The 15,313-nt window shown below is 39.8% G+C and overlaps 1 protein-coding gene across 1 annotated transcript in view; it reads left to right on the plus strand.

Annotated features, from left to right (window-relative positions):
- The window catches only part of ndc1 (NDC1 transmembrane nucleoporin), a 31,410-nt gene extending 17,126 nt beyond the window's left edge, over positions 1-14,284 (plus strand). The window contains exons 14-18 of the mRNA XM_072274056.1: positions 276-326; positions 5,477-5,540; positions 10,622-10,722; positions 12,972-13,132; positions 13,316-14,284. Of these exons, the coding sequence (XP_072130157.1) occupies positions 276-326; positions 5,477-5,540; positions 10,622-10,722; positions 12,972-13,132; positions 13,316-13,379 (441 nt within the window). The 3' untranslated portion in view covers positions 13,380-14,284. The remainder of the gene's footprint in view (positions 1-275; positions 327-5,476; positions 5,541-10,621; positions 10,723-12,971; positions 13,133-13,315) is intronic.
- The last annotated feature ends 1,029 nt before the right edge of the window (positions 14,285-15,313 follow it).

Consider the following 15,313-nt stretch of genomic DNA (forward strand, 5'->3'; position numbering starts at 1 on the left):
TACTTGGAGGGGAAATTGAGCTTGGAAACTTTGATGTCATCAAGAATACCTGATGTTAACTTTGTGAAATTGCACTGATAACTACTTGTAACGGTGGTTTTTAAAAAAGGTACAGGATGATTAAAATTTCACTTAAATCACAGAACATTGACCCATCTGCCTTGCATTATTATCCTGTAGCTTTGTTTAATATAATTTGTATCCTCCATCCAGCATCTTAAAAGTTAAAACTATATGTATTAATATGGCTTTGAAATTATGCTTTATTCATTTAGGTCAAAACTTTTGTGTTGAAACGGGGGCAGATAATGTATTTATTTAACAAGGTACTGTGAATGTCATTTAAGCCACATCAGATTAACAGCATGTAAGATTATGCCTTTCTGGAAATCTTACATGATACTTTGTTCAGCAGCTGGATTCTTTATGTTGCTGTCTTCCTTTTGCTTGCATAGTAGTTTCATTCTGTCGCTTCTCGATTGGCTAAGTACATCTGGCAAACTCTGTTAATTTGCTCTGTTCCTGGAACCTTTCCTTTAACCAAGAAGGAGCTCTTGTTTCAGTTGGTACTGGATGATACTAATGTGTCCAGCTGACTTTATTTATTTAGGTGAAGTTAGTTTAGGGACTTGACCTTAAACCATTTTCTCGTGAACATAGAACAGTACAGCACAGGAACAGGCTCTTTGGCCCACAGTGTTGTGCTGAACCAGTTAAGTTAGTGATCAAATGGCCAGCTAAACTCATCCCTTCTGCCGACACAATGTCCATTGCTTTCTGTTTCCCTTACATTCATGTGCCTATCTGAACATCTCTCAAAAGTCCCTAATGTAGTTCCCTCTACCACCACCTCAACCAGCATAACCACCAGTCTCTGTTTTTTAAAAAAGTACCTCTCACATCTCACAAACAAGAGAAAATCTGCAGATGCTGCAAATCCAAGCAGTGCACACACAATGCTGGGGGATCTCGGCAGGCCAGGCTGCATCTACGGGGGGGGAATAAAAACTACAGTAACATTTTAGGGCGAGACCCTCTTCTTTTAAAATTGCCCCCTCTCACCTTAAATGTATGCCCTTCGGTACTGGACATGTCAACCCTGCGAAAAAGATTCTGTATATTGTATTGATGACTCTTATAATCTCATAAACCTCTATCAGATCTCCTCCCAAACTCTGTCACCCCAGAGAAAACAACTCAAGTTTTCCAGCGTCTCATTATAACACATATCCTCTAGTCCAGGCAACATCCTGATAAACATCTTCTGCACCCTTTCCAAAGCCTCAATATCTTTCTTATAATGGCTGACCAGAATTGTGTGCAATACTCACCCTAATCTGTGTAGTCAAGTTCAGGGAGCTATGAACTTGGACCCCAAGATCCCTCTGCTCATCAACACTGTTAAGGGTCTTGTCCAGTAATTATATTAACTGAGTGGCTTGTGTTCCCCAGGTTGGGAACCCCTGATTTATTGATTTCTCCCTGCATTAAAGTGCATATATTCCAAACTGTGTCCCATCATATCTATTACTTTGCTCCTGCCTGTTTTTACTGGCCTTAACATTCATCTTTTCTCCCTCCCTCCACTTTCTCAGCTCGTGCTGTTTCCCATCCACCTTGCCAAACTCAAGGTGTTATTTACTTTGTCAAATACAAGGCAGTTTGAGCATTTCCATTGAGAAATTATGTGCATGAGCACAATTCACCATTACAAATATCCTTTGACCTTTGCATATGGTCAAAATAGAATATAGTCATAATGCCAAAGTACATCAGGTAGTTGTCAGAATTGCTTTAGTTCATGTTTCATACATTACAAATTTTCTTGTCATACTAGATATTGCAATCTCTTCTGCTCTATACCTTTAGTGCATTGGTTTCTCAAACATGGAGTAATATCTGAGGTCGTTTTGATCAAATAACATGTTAAAATTTCAAAGGAATTTAATATATTTATCTGGAGTTTGCATTGAGAATGACAGTTACCATTATTGGAGCAAATGTGATGACAAATTCCGAGGTGTGCCGTTACACAGTTACTTGTGAAGTCTGGAAGCTGCTGTTAAGTGATTCTCTTCACTGTTTGCAAGCTTCTCTATTGTGATGAGCAACAGTTGGCAAATTAGCAAAATCTTCAGCTATTTACAAACTTTTGACTGTTGGAAATAATTGAAATTTTATGGCTTGCTGATTTGGTCCATTAAAATTTTGCATGCATTGGCAGTTTTCTCAGAAGATAGATGCTGATCAGCTTCTGACATTATAGATGTGAATGCAGAATTGAGTCAAATTTCTGGCCTTAGAATAATGAATTAGCAGTTAAGTAAGTAACTTACTGAGACTAATGCGATCATAAGCAATAGCACTGGAGATTTATTGGGACTTACAGCTAACACATAGATATATGAATCTGAACCATCTGTATAATTGAAAAGAATTGCTATTTTAAAAGCAGCAATTTTTCTGTAATTCAAGATATTCAACACATAATTGCTCCACAGCCATAGAACACCACAGCACTGTAACAGGCCCTTCAGCCCATCTAGTCCATGCTGAAGTATTAACCTTCCTAGTCCCATCGTCCAAACTTCTCTTAAACTGAACCCAAATCTACCACAAACGAGAGAAAATCTGCAGATGCTGGAAATTCAAGCAACACATGCAAAATGCTGGAGGAACTCAGCAGGCCAGGTAGAATCCATGGAAAAAAGTACGGTCGATGTTTGAGGCCGAAACCGTTTGGCAGGACTGGAGAAAAAATGCTGAGGGGTAGATTTGAAAGGAAAAGGGGGTGAGGAGCACCAGAGGGAGGCGATGGGCGGGCAAGGAGATGGGGTGAAAGAAGGAAAAGGGGATGGCATGAACATCGATTTCTCAACCTTCTGGTAATAGCCCCCTGCCACCCCCACCTTCACCATTTCCCATCCTCTTGTCCCTCTCTTATCTCCTTGCCCGCCCATCACCTCCCTCTGGTGCTCCTATCCCCATTTTCTTTCTTCCATGGCCTTCTGTCTCTTTCACCAAACAACTTCCCAGCTCTTTACTTCATCCCTCCCTCTTCAGGTTTCACCTATCACCTGCTATTTCTCACTGCCCTCCCCCACCTTGTAAAATCTACTCCTCAGCTTTTTTTCTCCAGTCCTGCTGAAGGGTTTCAGCCCAAAATGTCGGCTGCACTTTTTTTCCTTGGATGCTGCCTGGCCTGCTGAGTTCCTCCAGCATTTTGTGTGTTGCCCAAATTACCACTTATGCTGGCAGCTTGTTCCATACTCTCGCCACCCCCTGAGTGAGGTTCCCTCTCATGTTTTCCTTAAACATTTCACCTTTCAGCTTTAATTCATGATCTCTGGTTTTGGGCTCACCCAACCTCAGTAGAAGAAGCCTGCTTGCATATACCTCTGTCAGATCTCCTTTTACTCTCCTATGCTCCGGGGAATAAAGTTCTAACCTGTTCAATCTTTCCTGATAACTCGGGTCAAGTCCTAGCAGCATCCTCATAAATTTTCTCTGCATTCTTTCAATCTTATTGATATCTTTCCTGCAGACAGGTGACCAGAGCAGCATGCAATACTCCAAATTAGACCTCCCCAATGTTTTATACAACTTCAAAATGACATCCCAACTCCTGTACTCAGTACTTTGAAGGCCAATGTGCCAAAAGCTCTCTTTACAACGCTATCTACCAGTGACACCACTTTCAAGGAATTATGAACCTGTATTCCTAGATCCCTCAGTTCTTCTGCTCTCATCAGTGCCCTACAGCTCATTGTAAATTCTACCCTGGTTTATTCTCCCAAAGAGTAACACCTCACACTTGTCTGCTTTAAATTCCATTTGTCATTTTTCCAGCTGGTCTGTATCCCACTGCAAGCTTTGATAGCCTTCGTCACTGTCTACTGTGTCCCACAGTCTACGTGTCATCGGCATATTTGCTGATGCAGTTTACTACAGTATCATCCAGATGGTTGAAGTAGATTAGATAAACAACAATGGACCCAGCACTATTCCCTGTGGCACATCACTAATCACGGGCATCCTGTCAGAGAGACAACCATCTGCTATCGCTCTCTGCCTTCTCCCAGAAAGCCAATGTCTAATCCAGTTTACTACCTCATCCTGGATGCTAAGCAACTGAACTTTTTTTTTTGACCAACCTCCCATGTCAAAGGCCTTGCTAAGTTCCATCCAGCATCCACTGTGTTGCCTTCACCAACTTTTCTGGTAACTTCCTCAAAAAACTCTTAAGATTGTTAAGACACGACCTACCATGCACAAAGCCATGTTGACTAACCCTAATCATTCCCCTCCTTTCCAAATACTTGTATATCTGGTCCCTTAGAATACCTTCCAATAGCTTGCCCACTACTGATGCTGGGCTCACCAGTCTATAATTTCCCAGTATATTTTTAGACCCTTTCTTAAACAATGGAACAACATTAGCTATCTTACAATCCTCTGGCACCTCACCCATTGCTAAGGATGTTTTAAATATCTCTGCCTGGCCCCCTGCAATTTCTGCACTAGCTTCTTAAGGTCCGAGGGATTGTCAAGCCCTGGGGATTTGCCTTGACAGCAACCACCACCTCCTCTGTAATCTGTACATGGTCCATGACCTCACTTTTTTAGTCTCTGTGTCCATTTACCAAGTAAATACAGATGCAAAAAAAAAATCCATACGAGATCTCCACATTTCTGATTTGCTGGAGTTAATGAACTCCTGTTTAGGAGAACAAGATGTACTCTTAAATATAATTAATGGTGTTCAAAAATTTGCTATTGATTCGATACAGACATCATGGCCAATAGCTGAGGCAGTCACTTATTCACCTTCACAACACGCTGGAGGAACTCAGCAGGTCGGGCAACATCCGTGGAAAAGATCGGTCGACGTTTCGGGCCGGAACCCTTCGTCGTTCCACGGATGCTGCCCGACCTGCTGAGTTCCTCCAGCGTGTTGTGAGTGTTGCTTTGACCCCAGCATCTGCAGATTATTTTGCATTTATTCACCTTTTTTTGGGCAACATTAATTTGCCTCTAATTTCAAAGTTTTATCTGCAGTTGACTTCTGCAAATGGCATTGTTAAATAAAGCCAACAACAAAGTATCAGAGAGCTTTTATTCATTTGTAACTTATTATCACTTGAGAAATTTCTGCATTACATCATATTTTAAGAAGTAGGTTGTGTTCAGAACTTAAATGCTTTGCATGTGATCTTTAACTTGGCTTCTTTCCATTATGCGTGTTTGGAATTTTGAAATGAAATACCAAATGCACAATTTTGAAAATCAGTCAGCTTTATGAAATAATCCAGACTAATGGCTCAAATGTGCTCTACTGAGTGGCTTTGCATGTGACTGACTGACACCGCATAGTATTTCACAATCTCAGCTAGCCTAACTTGTCAATCTTGCTCATACTGCACGTCTTTTTCTAATAATTAAGAGAGATTAGATTTAATTATGTTTTTCTTTCCAGCTTCCGGAAGCTTCAAGTCAGGCCTTGTTTGCGAACAGTCAAGCACATATTTGGGCTCTTGAAGGTAATTGCTTATGTCAGAAATATGGCTTGCTTCCAACCAATTATCTGATGTTATTTGAAGCATTTTTAATCCATTTACTTGAAGAGTGTATTGCAGTTGAGATCAGCAACCTTGTGGCAGAACTGCTGGTGCTGCTGCCTCTCAGCTCCCCATAGTTGTGTGCATTTCCTCACCTGTTAATGTAAGTTTTTTGACAAAAAGATGAAAGAAGAGTTGACGGGCTTGTGAGCCAGAACAAGTTGTTGGGCTATAGGGAAATAGGAGGGGGAGAATTGGATTGTTCTGCAGGAGTGGGTGTGGACCTGAATACTCCTAAGTTCAACAGACTTGCACATTCACTTAAGCACATTTTAATTTATAGACATTGAAAGTATTTAGACTGATTTTGAAATAGTGTTAAAAATCACTTACCAGACATACCTTCAATCCGACTTCAATTCCATTCTAATGAATAGAAACATGGTCTGTCTGTAGCAGACACAGCTTAAAGGCCGAATAGTGAGCGCTTACTTCCTCTCATCGTAAGATAACTGAGCTCTGCTCTTAGATTTAGCACTTAATCTACTGGCATAGCTAAAAGTGAAACCTCCAGAGAATTCCAAATTTCTGTGGCAATGAGGAGATGTGGCCTAAAGGAACTCACTTGCCTGTTTATTTCAGCTATGCAGTACTTCTCCATGGAATCATTGACGAATTCGTAGCATGGTCCATTCCACTGAGTTTGCAGCATTGCACACTTTCCAAAAACGAATGTATTTTAAGTTGGTGGAGTGGAGAGAAAAACAGAAACCAAAAAGCAATGAAAATTCAACAAGAAAAGTCAACTTTCAGTCAATTATTTCAGATTTTCTTCCCTTAATGACTCCATTCTGTCACAATTTTTATCACACTTTCAGCTTCTGAATTACACATAATCGTTGCGAGGCAGCATTGAGTCCTTCTGGTTCACGCTCTTTATCGATTGCCAGGGTGAAAAATTGTCCTATCAAGAAAGGCTTAGTAGGTTGGCTTGCATTTGCAATCAAATGGATCTCATTGTGTTTTGCAGGGGATATGTTCCAGAGACTGTTGTGAACACCATCTTGCATATTGTATCCAAGTGGGGGGGGGGGGGCATCTTTGTGTGTGTTTGCAGCCATGGCAATAGGAGTTAGTGATTTGTTGGGTTAAGGAGTTGACAGAGGGTGACAACATTTCAAATTAACCTCCAGACTAGATTTATGTAATTGGGTGGTTAATTTTCAGTCTGGATTTAGTGGGCTGAAAGGCATGTTTTCCTCCTGTAACTTTTCATGACTTTATGATTGTAACCTAAGCCCATGGATATTAACTTCCAATCAAAATAAAAAAAGTTTAGAAAGCAATAAAAATTTAACTCCTGATAAAATAGAGGTTAGGAAGAAGCAGACAAACTACTGACATCTTTTGCAAACCTACTGACTCTCACAGTTATCTTGATTATACTTCTTCCTAACCTGACACTTGTTTTTAAAAAAATGTTATTCCCTTCTCTGTTCCTGTGTTTGCCATATCTGCTCTCACCCTATTCTGCCACAATAACAGGGACAGTGTTCCCCTTGTCCTTGCCTACCATTCCAAGAGGCTTGGTATTCTCTAACGTTTCCCAAATCCACCAAACATATCTTTCCTTTTCCCCTTCCATCTTCCATAGGGATCACTCTGTGTAGACTCTAAATTGCAGTGAGAGAGGAGGTATAGCACTTGTCGTATTTACAGGAATATGTGCCTGGAGAAGATCAGTGGGGAGGGACAACTGATCTTCTCTCTCACTGCCATTTAGGGCCTACACAGTCCTTCCACGTGAGGAAACATTTCACCTGCTAGTCTTGGGTCAACTGCTGTATCTGATGCTCCCGGTGCTGTCTCTACATCAGTGAGACCAGACACAGATTGGGGACTGCTTTGAGCAGCTTTGCTCGGTCCACCACAAAAGGCAGAATCTTCTGGTGACCGCCCATTTCAATTCGACTTCCCATTCTATCATGTCTGTCCATGGCTGCCTCTACTGCCACGATGTGGCCAGACTCAGGTAACACCTGGGTTGCCTCCAACCTGATGGGTGAATATCAATTTCTCTAACTTCTGGTAATTACAACTCCCTCCCCCTTCTCTCTTTTCCATTCCCTATTCTGGTTACTTCCCTCCCTTCTCATCTGCCCATCACCGCCTTCCCTTCTTCCATGATCCACTATAGATTTCTCCTTCTGCCCTTTTCCTGTTGACCTTTCACCTCACAGCTTTTTAGTTCAACCCTGCTCGCCCACCTTATTGGGACTCCAGTTCCCTTCCTTTACCGTCCTAATGAATGGTCTTGGCCTGAAACATTGATTTTCCCCTCCATAGCCGCTGCCTGATTTGCTGAGGTCTTCTAGCATTTTGTGTGTGGTGCTAAAGATTCCAGCATCTGCAGAATCTCGTGTGTTTATGATCAGAAATTTTACCTGGATATGATTGGAATATAAATTGTGGAGTGGGCAGTGTTATAGATTCCCTATGCACATGAGGGGGGCTGTGATGTAATGAATATTTAGCACTTTAAAAATGTTTCATCGCTGACTTTTATCCCAGTAAGTTGTTATATATATAGCTCAGGTGAAGCAGTGTGGATTTTGTCTGGTCTGTCCTTCTTAAGCGATTGAGGAGAACCCTTAGTATAAAGTTGGTGGCTATGCAGGACATCAGGTGATATTAGACGCTCCACATGCTGATTCTACAACAATGTCACGGACTAATGCATCGGTGGATTTCGACCACAAAATTATGAAAATTAAAGAACACGAGATTCTGCAGACGCTGGAAATCTTAAGCAGCACACTCAAAATGCTGGAGCTTCTCAGCAAATCAGGCAGCTGAAAATTAAGGGATCACTGCACACAATTTTGATATGCTAAACAATTGTTCCCTCAGGCTGGAAAGTTTAACTGAAAGGATAAGAGCTATTTAGAATAGTGGACAAGAATTTTTCCCCCCAGACACTTGCAATTCTCAGCTGGATGCCCTGTTACACCTATTCAAAATGAGAACAATAGATTTGTGGAGATGACATAAATCAAAGGATGTCGGTAAAGGTTGAGAGGTTGACTGGAGGTAAATTAGCCAGGAATTTGTGGAACATGACCAGCTTCAAGAGATTGCAGAGCCTACGTCTGTTGTTGATGTCATTGAATTCTTAACCTTTGTACCTTGCATCTGAATTGGGCTATCAGCTGTTTTAACTCCACTAATATACTGCCTCCAAACAACCCTTTTTGAATTTGATTTCCTGCCTTGTCATTCAATTATTTATTATTCATCCCCTCCCACAGAAGTGGACTAAGTAGCTGGTTAAATATTGAAGTCATTGTGCTGGTAAAGGAGCAATAACACACTCATTGAATCTGCATAAATACTGCCACAGGAAACAAAAGAACATTTATATATTTTCATGTTAAAAGTTTGTACAATCTCTTGGGCATTAATTATATAGGGTTGCATGTGGAATTTAGTGAAAGGGGATTAAAACTTGATGATAAGAAGCTTCGGGAATTATAATTAATGCCTTAGCTGGCAAAGAATGCTTTGGCTTTCATATATTTTCAACCTAAATAACCAGTTTCTCATCTTGATCTTGAACAGTGACCCATAGTTTACTTCCAACAACTGTGGATTTTCTAAGTCCATCGAGGCAACTAAACAACCGGACCCTGTGTGTGGCAGAGCATTGTACAACTTCATGCTGTCATGTGTTGGGTCAGGTCATGTCATGCTCCATCATCATAACCTGAAGATTTGACAGCTGTTGTAACTTTAAATGTTTAGAAATATATATTGCTGAATGTCCCTAATGTATAGAAATATCCCAACTTTTAAAAATAAATGAATCATTTATGATTTGAAGTCTAATTTTTAAAATCTTTTTAAAAAAAAAACATTTTGGCATCCTTTGTGAGACGTTGTATATCCTTTCTGTGAACATGGTTGCTCTGGTTTCTTCCCACATTCCAAAGATGTACCAGTTAGTTGGTCATTGTAAATAGTCCTGTGAATTGGCTCGGGTTAAATGGGTTGGTTGAAGGGTGGTGCAGCTTGTTGGGCCAGAAAGGCCTGTTCTGTGCTGTATCTCTAAAAAAAAAATTTTAAGCAAACTCAATTAAAAATTAAATATAATTTAGCTTATCCTTGCCCTTCTTGGCAACTCTTCTTTATTGAAATTAAATGATTTGTGCCTATTCCAGATCTCAGTCAGCAGATTCCCCAATGTAAATGTCGGAAAATTTTGAAGGAAATTCCCATCCCAGTGTTAAAGAGTAGTTCAGAAAACCCCGGCAAAGATGTTCTTCATTTGCACAGGAGTCTTGAACTGCCTAAAATTTAAGGGTATATCTGTTATCATTTTGACATGATATTCTTGGCATGTTTGGGCCCAATTATCCTTTGCAAATAAAGCAATTATACTACTAGCTAACTATTCTGCTTGGTATCTACTCACTAATTCATCAAAATCATTAACTATTTTATATATGTTCAATTAGATCAAAAGAAGCCAAATTACACTGGTTTTATTTTAAACTTGCTGTTTTTCCTGACCACCCTTCAGTTTACAAGTGTCTACAGAGTCAAGATTTTGTGCTTAAATATACCCCATTGCTTGCCACTGAGTGTTTACATTGTGCTGATCTGCTTGTATTGATTACACCCAACTGTTATAATCAATCAGTGGCATACTGGTGATTAAAATCTCAAATAAACAAGGGGCTGCCCTACTGGCCTTTACCATCAATTCTGCAAAGTATGCTGGAGCTATGAATAGGACTAAATTTCTGGGGATCAAAATGTTACTGATGTAATTTAAATAGTGTTTAATAAATGTGAATCTCCAGGTTCCAGAATAAACCAAGAATATTTTCCTCATTCATCAATCCATGCAAGGAATTTCTGTAGTTTGACAAACTTTCAATGTTAATTGACCTGCAACATTCTAGATAGAACACTTTTTCTGCTAGGTCATTCCATAAGGATTGATCAAGTTCGATCTAATGTTTTTCAATTTAATTTCACTTGTCCTTTTTTTTAATTTGCAGCCCTTTCTCATCTTGTAACGGCCTCATTTACAGAGGACAGATATGGTGTAGTGCAAACAATGCTGTCATCTATTCTGTCTTCCATGCTCTCTCTCCAGGAGGTAAGGGTCTTTCGGGTTCTTTCTGTGTTGTACCAAGCAGTACAATCCTGACTTTAAAATACTTTCTCTGGGTGTTTAGATTATCATGGTAAATTGTGGGTGATTAGGAATATTTAGTGTCCCTCAATCCTCACCATCTTTTAATAGTTCATCTGCTTTTCCGTTCCCTTTTCTAATCGAATTAACTGACATGACATGAAGAGCCCTGAGACTAACTTGGTGGCTCATATACATTACCAGTACATCTCTGCCATTGTTTGGGTGAAATGCAGCTTCAGGAGATGCCTCCTTCTCTCACTTTGGAGAGGAACTCAATATCAGCTTATTGATTGCCAAATGGCCTGGCTCGGCAACCTGTTAGGGCACTTCCCTCGTAATGTAGTCAGTACCTATATTTGGCTTGTTTTCTAGGATTGCAACTGGGATATTTTTTGCCTTTTAAATTGCATTGATTATGTGAAATACATAATATTTTCTGGGTTCATCCACTGTCTGAGTGAGATGTGTGACTAAGTGACAAGAATGGCTTGGAATGGTGCTGGCTGAACACTTTAGAGCAGAGATTCCCAATCTGGGGTCCACAGACCCCTTGCTTAATGGTATTGGTCCATGGTGTTATAAAAAAAGGTTGGAACTCCCTACCTTAGAGCATGTGATCGGACAAATTAAGAAGACTGTCACACAGCATGGAAGTTGTAATACATTGACAAGGACCTCACAGTACAAGAAGATGCCTCAAAAGGGTCTTGAATCAACAGTCATGTGGAAGGGGGGAGATGGGGTTAGCAAACACAACAGATGCAGGGATATTTTGCATTCAGATTGACAAGCTGCAGTCTTTAGTCTAGGGAGGTTTCGCTGATGAACACTGCAGATGTTGGAAATCCACAGCAACACACAAAATGTTGAAGGAGCTCAGCAAGTCAGGCAGCATCTATGGAGAGGGGTAAACAGGACAGTTTGGACCGAGCCACTTTGTCAGGACCGGGTTTCACTGGTGTAGGTACAAAAGATCTGTGTATAGTGACTGAAATGTGCTTAACCTGTACAATAGGCTCCACTAAATGTGCCTGTTGCATGCACAGCTTTGCACCGATAGCACAAGTGATTTAGGATCATGATTAACTCCCCACTATAGAGCACTGGAGGTTGCAGAGTTCTTTTTAGGAAGCAAGTAAAGTTTCAATATTATTAGTGCAAAGCTGTACATGCAACAGGCACATTCAGTGGAGCCTGTTGTACATGTTAGGCACATTTAAGTCACATCCCGCTGTTAGAATAATTGCAGCTGTCAGTTTATACTGGGCACTTAGAGTTATTTTAAAGCTGTCTTAGACCAATTTGTTTGACATGGTAGAATATTGTGGGAGAAAAAAAACACATTAATCTACTACACCTTTCAGTTCTGAATGGATTGAGAATTGTAAAGTGCAATAAAGCTGAGAAAGACATATTTCAGATCAGGAAAAAAATCCTTTCAATTGATAGCAATGTTTTCTATTTTATTTTAAAAGTAGTCTCTCCAAACACAGCTGTTGGCCACTTGAACATCAGTTTCTTGAACTTCTGGTAATTGTCCACCCCCTTTCACCATTCCCATTCCTGTTTCCCTCTCTCAACTTATCTCTTTACCTGCCCATCATCTCCCTCTGGAGTTCCTTTCCCATTCCCTTTCTTCCATGTCTTTACCCTCTCCTATCAGATTCCCCCTTCTCCAGCCCTTTATCTCTTTCACCTGTCAGCTTCCCAGCTCTTTATTTCACCCCTCCTCCTTTCCTGGTTTCACCTATCACCTACCACCTACCACCTACCACCTTGTGCTTCTTCCTCTCTCTCCCCCCCGCCCCCACCTTCTTGCTTTAACTTCTCATCTTTTTTCCAGTACCGATGAAGGTTCTTGGCCTGAAATATCAACTGCTTACTCATTTTCGTAGATACTATCTGGCCTACTGTGATCCTCTACCATTTTGTGTGTGTTGCTGTCCACTTGTCATTTTCCAAAGCAAATCTCCTAAGTGGTCCTCACTTCAAACCAGTAGCTGTGGTACTCATTACTACTGAAAGCAAAGGTATCCTTAAAGGTATTCTCCTCCACTAACAACATGCCATTCAATGGTAAGGTTTTGAGTTAGGGAAATTGCAATGCAGGTTGCTTTCTTGAAACACAGCCCCTACGTAACACGGGGGCTGCTTGTACCAGTGTTTATCAAGTTCCATTTTTCCTGAAGTTAATATTTTATATCAAACAGGCTGTGGACAAACATTTTAAGCTACCTCATGCCTCTAGCAAGCCAGCAAGATCCACGGGTACTCTGATAGATTCTTCTTACAAGACTTTGAGATTCGCCCTTCGTGCTTCCCTGAAAACTGCAATTTACAGGATAACCACTACCTTTGGAGAGCATTTAAAGTAAGTCTGTATCCTATATCTGCCCTTTATTCTCTGTAGTACTGCAAGGTGCAGTTTCAGAATATTCACTGTTGACCGTGTTAAGTACTTTTACTGAAATAGTAATAAAACCCTCAGTTTCATTTAATGCTAATTTCTTTTTTTTCCAAATGATGTGTAATGTTTAAATTTTCTTAATTTAAGGGCTGTCCAACTATCATCAGAACACAGAAAAAGGCTGCAACAGTTTCTGGAATACAAGGAATGAAATGAATTGAAATCTTCGAGTCTTAGTGCTCACAAGGTCAAAATTTTATAACACACTACCAGCATTGTCCATTTGCTGTTCTAAAGTTCCCTTTTATATCCTGACAAGTATAGGATTTTTGTTTCAGACTGTTAAGAGCAATTCTAAGACTCCATGGGAAGAGACTTCTGAGCTGAAAATTTGATTTTGTACAGTACAAATTTTTGTGTGTGTGTGTATGATTGTGTAAAAAAAAAACTAATGTATTTCTTGAAGTGCTATTTGGAATTGAGCAAGTTTGTACTTGACTTTCTAGATTTTTGACATCTGTATCTATGCATATCTAAATAAATGATCAACTTTACTGAACCTTTCTTTGACTAATACAAGTTACAATAGACCATATTTACAAGATAAATGTTGAGGGGAGAAAAGCAAACACAACTGTTGACATTGCAAATCTGGAAGTACACTATAAAATACAAGAAATGTTTAGCATCTTTGGAGTGTTTTGTGTTATAGAGAAGGGTTTGAATGGAGACCAAGTGAGATTTATTGGAATGGCGGAGGTGAATGCTGTCTTTTCTGTCTGGAGGAGATGTAAACAGTTGGAGGTGAAGGTGAATATAGAAATTTAAGATGACCCGATTACCATATTTATATTAGAACTGGCCAGTAACATTAAGCTTACTGGCTAGTTAAATGTTTTCTCTCTCCATGGATGCTGCCTGATCAGCTAAATATTTTTCAGTGCTTTAGCTCGATGCGCCTCCTTCAGACAGATCAGCACTGATTAACCAGACTCCAGTTTCCTCTTCTCAACTGGTACCACCATCTGTATCATTCGGTTTCTCTTGGTCCTTGCCCTAATACACTTCTTTGTAAACGTCCCCTTTTCTGCAACTTAAAATGTGTTTGATTTCTAGTATCTATGAAAAGATAACAACTTAAAACATTAATTGCTTAAAACTAATCTACTACTTGCAATAATTTTGTTTTTTTTATTTGGAGATTTTGTTGTATGCGAATCTGTATTCTAAACTAGATTACGTAACATGATCCCAGTAAACAATGGCTTTTATCAATTTTTGGATACAAATCTAGTTGGCAAATACAGTGGATTCAGGTTGATTGGCTATCAATTAATTAGGGCAGCTGCTTATCTGGGACAACTCTTGAACAAAAACTAATCAAGAAAATAGCCAGAATTTCCTTCATTCATTTGGGACACTGCTGCTTAATAGGGACACTGTTGCCAAACAATTTCTAACTAGCTTCAATCACGCACACTTGGCCATTATGCACTACACCATGCTTGAAGCAAACAGTTTTTATATAGCCTCAGTTGTGTATGCTTGTGTTATGTTATTAATTTGGGCCGACCACTACCAAATTAAAAAGCAGTGATTTTTGACACCGGCAAAGAAGACAGTCCATTACCTGTATTGGGTGTCTCTGCAGATTTTGTTCATTTACACTCAATCAAAAGAACAGGGCAACGTACACTGTATGTATTCTTCCATCGATAGCTATTAAGAACTAATACAGTTTTTTGTACTGTAGTAGTATTGGTAGTGTATTAATTCTGTATTTCATTTATATACATAATTTGTTACTCTATTAAACAGTAGTTTGTCTTTTTTAAGATATTTCTATGAAACTTTGGGTTATTGGGGCAGCTGCTTAATTGGGCCAAGATGCATTGGTCTCGATATGCTCCAATTCACTGGAATCCACTGTATTCACATGGAATGTGGCCTGGTTATCAATTTCTACATTGAAAAGTAAATGCATGTAAAAATTAAGTCTATCCAGAATAAAATGGTCGGACTTTTCCCCCTGTTTTCTCAGTACCTCTCTTGAAGCTCCTGCTAGGCTCCCAGTTTTCTTCGGAATAGTGCAATTGCTAATAGATATTAACTTTTGCTGTATGTTTTGTTGAAGTGATTTAACAT

Source organism: Mobula birostris, chromosome 12 (genome assembly GCF_030028105.1).
Source record: "Mobula birostris isolate sMobBir1 chromosome 12, sMobBir1.hap1, whole genome shotgun sequence".
Classification (NCBI taxonomy): domain Eukaryota; kingdom Metazoa; phylum Chordata; class Chondrichthyes; order Myliobatiformes; family Myliobatidae; genus Mobula; species Mobula birostris.